Raw genomic sequence first — 5,606 nt, 5'->3', positions numbered from 1 at the left:
CATATTTTATTATATTCTTAATTTCTCAATGAAATTATAAAAACAGCCTTTTATTTTTAGTTTTTAGAGGTTTATATGAAGGATTTATAAAAATAAATAAAAATTATTCATCAATTCCCCAACCAAAAGAGGAGCCCACGGTTGATTATTATATGCAGTCTGTGTCAGTCCGAGCCTACCAATTTTTCAACTCAGCTATGTTTGTTCACACACAACCACGCCGTGTAAGAGAAGAGAGCCAGAACAGTAGATGGTAGATGATAATTCGTGTCATAGAAAAAAATCCATGAGCGGAACATAACAGAACAGAAGTCAATACCCGAACCATACAATACCCTTCGCCGTGCTGGTCTACTCCCCCGCCCCGAAGAAGACATGTATGGTGCGTTCTTGACTCCCTCGTTTACAATAGAAAACTTCCAAATGTCAAATCAGAAGATGCATGGAACAAAACCAAAAAGACATCAACCTTGCCACCCAAAAATTAAAAAAATAAAATAAATATTGGGTTGTTGTGGAAAGTAGAGCAGAATAGTGTGTCATGAAGTTTGGGTGACAGTGCCAGTAGCAGAGCAGCAGCAGCAGCAGCAGCAGCAAGCCGCGGTAAAATCAGCCTCAGGCCTTGGTAAGGAGCATTCAAAATTCCCAACCAACCCCTTCCCCCAATACTACTTACTCTTCATTGAATACCCACCAAGCAACGAGGGGATGACTGAGAATTTCTGATAGGATCAAACACTGTATATATTTAATTAAATGGAGGGAAGAAATTAAGAGAGCTGGAGAAGAGGGAGAGACAGTTGTAGAGCAGTAACTGCAGGTAGCAATGCATCCATGGTCGATCAGAGTAGGAATTGATGAAGGTAGCTGCCTGGCTATAGCCAGCCATAGCTAGCTACCTAGAGCAATTCAAGGCAGCCTTTATTTGGTGGACAGTGGTGCCGATAAGGTTATTAACAGTAGCCACCGACTCCATGTTCAGCTTAGCAGATGGCAGACTACTCACCAGTATCTGGAATGCTACTGTAATAAGCGAACCTCCCATTCCTATCCCCATCCCCATTTCCCCTCCTGCTGCTTGTGCATTAGAGCTCGACGAAGCTGCCATTACTGCTGCTGCCACAGCTTCCACATCCCCCCCTCTTCCTAATTGCTCCACACGGCCTCCTCCGCCATCCGGTGAAATTGTGAACCCTGATGGCAGCAGAGGTATGTATGATGGATCCTCCCCACTCATTGCTCGGTTTATGGAAGGGAGATCCACAGGACAGTATGCCACCACCGACCCCGATGAATCCGTACAGCTCTCTTGGAGTATCAACATGTTGTTCTGGCTAGTGTTGAAAGCCTGTTCCATCCACCACAATATTATTATTAATTCATACCCCCCCCCCCCCCCCACCCCGGCGAATTATCTGGATCAATTTTAAATGATAACTAAACTAGATTGATTAATTAATTAAGTTCAATTTTCACAGTAATCTCTCTTACCAAAGAGAGAACAAAACAAAGCAAAACAATAAAAAACAAGTCTTACCCGGAGGACAGAAATGCAGTTGCCAGGATGTCGTCCGTTTGCGATGTGAGCAACCTCTTGCACTGCATTGCCATTGGAGAGAACATCCCACTGTAAAATTAAGAAAAGAGTGAGCATACATTTTTTGTTAATTAATTTGATGACTTAAAATAGCTTCAACATTTTAATTTCAATCCTCTGCCAAAAAGGCCATTAGTTTAAATACACACATACATCATGTGCATATATGTACCTGAGGTCGATTTCGTTCATCCTTGAAGAAATTGAAAACATTCTGTGGAGAAATGGGGAGCCAAATGGTAGTAGCTGCACTGAGAACCACACCATTGGGTTGGCCAGGATCCGTGTTTTTACGAAATGAAACGCGAACCCCAAGCTCATTCAACCCAGAAAGTGTAGTCTGTTGGTGGTGCCCATTAGATGAGCTGGTGCTAATGCTAGTGCAGAAACTATTCACCATCCTTTGGGCGAGTTGCATCATGCTTCGTTTTCCATCCGCTGATGGAATTACTGCAAGTTTATTAATTAACAGTTGCAACATGTATCATGGAAAGATTGAATGAAGGGGCCAATGACACTGTTCTATATAGACACGAAATGTACACAGCATACCTCCTCCAAGATCCCGAGTGGAAGTGCCTGTTAGACAAGCAAATCTTTCACACATCCTTTGTAGTGTAGCAAGCCATCTTTCAGCCCCAAATGCCAGCCCACTGTGAATGAGATCTCGATATAGCCGATGAATTGGGGCTTTGTCTTCAATTTCAACATGTTCCACCCAGGTCACCTATTAAGATACAATATTAGAAGAAAACTAAGATGAGCTCAAATAATTATAAGTTACAACTGACTTGATAATGTCATAATTAAATTTGAGTTGGCAACCTTGGAGTACCCATTAGGCATATCTTGAATCAGGCATCCAGAAGGAAGCCTATGACATCGACCTTGGGATGCAAATTGGCCATCTCGAGGAAAATCGTGAGAAACATCCACTATTGCCCACAAGCCTTGCTCCATTTGCTGACAATAACGGAGGAAACAGAATTCCCGAGTTGGTACCAGAGGCGAAAGTACCTGTAAGTCTCCATATATCTGCAATGACCATTTGATTAATGAGATTGACACTAGTTGACAAACAGAAGCCCATCATGTTGAATTAACATTAAAACCAACACTAAAGAAAGGTGCATAAGTTGTTTGCTTGCCACTAATTCATTACCAGTTGCAAGGAACCACTCTGAGTACCCAAAATTCCAGATGAAATTACTTCAATTGTTCTTGCCACTGACACAATGGTAGGAAATAGCTCAACCCATTTGCTCTGCGAACTCAGGACAATCATCAATACATATACACACATAAGAGTCTCCAAACTGACAGTCTGAGGTTCTAACATTAAGCTTCACAGCCTGAGAAAATGAATTTAAAGAAAAAACATTCGGATGAAGTAAGCTCAACTCACCGAGTCCATAAACTTGTCAACCAATGATGAACTGTTCATGATCACAACGCTAGAATCTCTGGATGCCTCAATTCGTAGATTGGGATTTTTTAAGTGATTATTAGTCCTGGGGAAAAGCCTTTCATAACTTTCTAGATTCAGGACATCCCTGCCATCGGTTGGGGACTTCATCCACAAAGGCTCATTGGTTTGCAAAAGCCTGAGCAATTCTTCCAAAGCATTGGCCGCAAAATCTGCCATGAGGGATTTATCCATTTCTGAAATACCCATCGCCTGAAAAGGTAAATTTGGAATGGTGGATGAACACCCTGGAAGAAGATCGAGATCGAGGGAGGGACCAGCCATCCCCTGGCCCCCAAAACTCGCCATAGATAAATCCAATGAAGAAACATGAATGGGCTGCACTGGCGGGAGTTGGGAAATTGGCCTGCCTATGTACTTGGCAGCAATGCTGGAAACTCTGTCAAGCTGTCCAACATAGATCACAAGTGATTTGACAAACTGCTCGATCATTCCCGACTAATATAACTGAGCTAAGGTAATCTTTGTGTTTTTGAATCAATTGACCAAAATCAATGAAATATTATCATGTCCTAAATATGTAAAAGGAGATTACAAAAATATATAAATGACGCAGGAAGAAATCACTGACCTCCTCCTTCAACTGGGCATTTTCCACGCGCAATTTTTGTTCATCGAAATAGGAATCTTCGCCAATAGGAGGGCCACCGCCGCAAGAAGGGCAGATGGCATTTTTCAGAGCTTCTTTGATAACGATGTTCTCGCAGCGTATCTTATCATTTTCATCCCGAAGGGCACAGTTATCGGCCCTTTCATGTTGCGCCTGAATGGCATGAATTGAGCATCATGCATAAAATACTGCAAATGAAGCAAAAATAAAAGAAATCCCATCTACTCCAAACAAAACAAAAATAAGGTGGTCCATGATCGATCGAGTAAGAGAAATGTGAGCGATTGTGTAAATGACTCGTGTGTGTGAAATATACCTTCATCTGGGTTCTGCGGTTCTGAAACCAAAACTTGATCTGGCGCGGAGCCAGCCCCAATTCCCTGCTTAGCTGCAACCTCTGCTTCTCGTCTGGGTGAGGACATTCTTTGAACGTTCTTCATTTCATTACCATCAACAAGAAGGAAAGAACGTGTCATGTGCAGAAATCCCATTTTATATGTTAAGGCTATGAAAAAAATTGACTAGTAAAATTGATTTGTTCCCTTTTTTCCCCCGATTTCGAGGGAGAGACAGAGCGACAGAGGAGTGTAGCTAGCGAGAAACGAAATACAAAATTTAAACATAAAAGTATTATATATTACGCTTCGAGCCTCTGAATCTGATGGGCAGTGTGACGATGGTAACGCTTCTTCCTGGTATGAGAATCGGCGGAATCATGGTCACCGCCGGAGCCTCCCCCTCCGCCACCGTACTCCATTACTTCCGGTCACCAAAACCGACGACGTGTGTGACTGCAACAATGACAGTAATTACAAGGACTAGTCCTGTGCAAGACGTCGCTGCCAATGCCAATGCCAATGCCAATGCAATCAGCAGGTGCTACTCCCATTATAGCGATACCGCCCGCTCGCACCCCACATAAACCCAACAAAGGCTGCAGCAAGAAACAAACAACAAACACCGATGTGATCGATGATTTCTTCTGAAGAAAAAGGGGAAAAAATACGAATTTAGATTCAGATTTAAGATGCAAAGATTTTATTTGTGGGGGCAATACAGATGCAGATATAGAGAGGGGCGGGAGGGGGTCATGCAAAGGTGGTAATGAAGGAAGAAAATCAAGTGGTACTGAAACGGCCGAGAAATAAAAGAAGATACGAGGCAGGAATCAAGGTGGATACTATCATATAAGAGAGAGAGAGAGAGAGAGAGAGAGAGAGAGGGAGAAGATTGTGTCAAGGCTAGGAATCAGGGCCGGGGGGGGGGGGGGGGCGGGGAGCGTAATTATGAAGGGCTAATTTTAAATTGAAGGAAGATATATGTAAAGATCAACGGAAGATAAGAGAGCTAGCAAGAGAGAGCGTGCAGGTGGAGAGCATGGCATTAGCAGTGATTAAGTTAGAAGGAAGGAGCTGCAGATAGAGAGATAGATAGTGAGCGAGCAGGGAGCCTCCATAGCGCATCCTTCCATCCATTTCCTCCTCTCCTCCTGCCTTCCTCCATTCACCCAACCACTCATCCACCCACCCAACCCCCACTACTCCACCCCCCTCCTATAAAAAATTAAGGCCTCAAATCAACCCTCTCTCTCTCTCTCTCTCTGCAAAAAAGTACTGATATGAATGAAGCAGCGGACGAATTTAAAACTGGTCTCATAAGTTCGCACAGAGCCCCTTTAAATTCTTACTCTCCCTTCGAGGCCAGGAAGCAACGCCCTCTCTCTCTCTCGTTTACTTTTGGTTGGTAAGCCAGGTGGGCATTTTAAAGGGCTTTTAAGGCAAAGGGCGGAGGGGCGACCGGGCGAGGGGCGGAGGCAAATGCAATTGCAAAAATTGCCAATGCCAATTGTCAATGGCAATGCCAATGTCAATGTCAATGTCAATGCCAATGCCAATGCCAATGAGGCTCCGTCA

General features: G+C 43.5%; 1 protein-coding gene across 2 annotated transcripts; it reads right to left on the bottom strand.

Annotated features, from left to right (window-relative positions):
* Nucleotides 1-230: 230 nt before the first annotated feature.
* Nucleotides 231-5,218, bottom strand: LOC131146354 (homeobox-leucine zipper protein HDG11-like). Of its 2 annotated transcripts, none has more exons than XM_058095928.1 (10): nucleotides 4,335-5,218; nucleotides 4,010-4,127; nucleotides 3,655-3,846; nucleotides 3,003-3,470; nucleotides 2,760-2,861; nucleotides 2,423-2,632; nucleotides 2,150-2,324; nucleotides 1,770-2,047; nucleotides 1,538-1,627; nucleotides 231-1,348 (listed from the first exon to the last, which is right to left on the bottom strand). In XM_058095928.1, exons 1-10 carry the CDS (start codon nucleotides 4,448-4,450, stop codon nucleotides 896-898), a joined length of 2,202 nt encoding a protein of 733 aa, XP_057951911.1. In that variant the 5' UTR covers nucleotides 4,451-5,218; the 3' UTR covers nucleotides 231-895. The 2 variants fall into 2 exon arrangements, with proteins under 2 accessions (XP_057951911.1, XP_057951912.1); XM_058095929.1 differs by having other exon boundaries at nucleotides 3,003-3,275.
* Nucleotides 5,219-5,606: the final 388 nt, after the last annotated feature.

The sequence above is a fragment of the Malania oleifera genome, chromosome 13, assembly GCF_029873635.1.
Source record: "Malania oleifera isolate guangnan ecotype guangnan chromosome 13, ASM2987363v1, whole genome shotgun sequence".
NCBI classification, from domain to species: Eukaryota; Viridiplantae; Streptophyta; class Magnoliopsida; order Santalales; family Ximeniaceae; genus Malania; species Malania oleifera.
This window is presented reverse-complemented; position numbering and strand designations above follow the sequence as displayed.

Coding starts and splice junctions, on each gene's coding strand:
- LOC131146354 (XM_058095928.1), bottom strand. CDS start 4,450: ATGGAGTACGGTGGCGGAGGGGGAGGCTCCGGCGGTGACCATGATTCC. Junction 2,862..3,002: donor TTGACAAGTTTATGGACTCG/GTGAGTTGAGCT, acceptor CTGAGTTCGCAG/AGCAAATGGGTTGAGCTATT. Junction 2,633..2,759: donor AGAGTGGTTCCTTGCAACTG/GTAATGAATTAG, acceptor TGGTCATTGCAG/ATATATGGAGACTTACAGGT.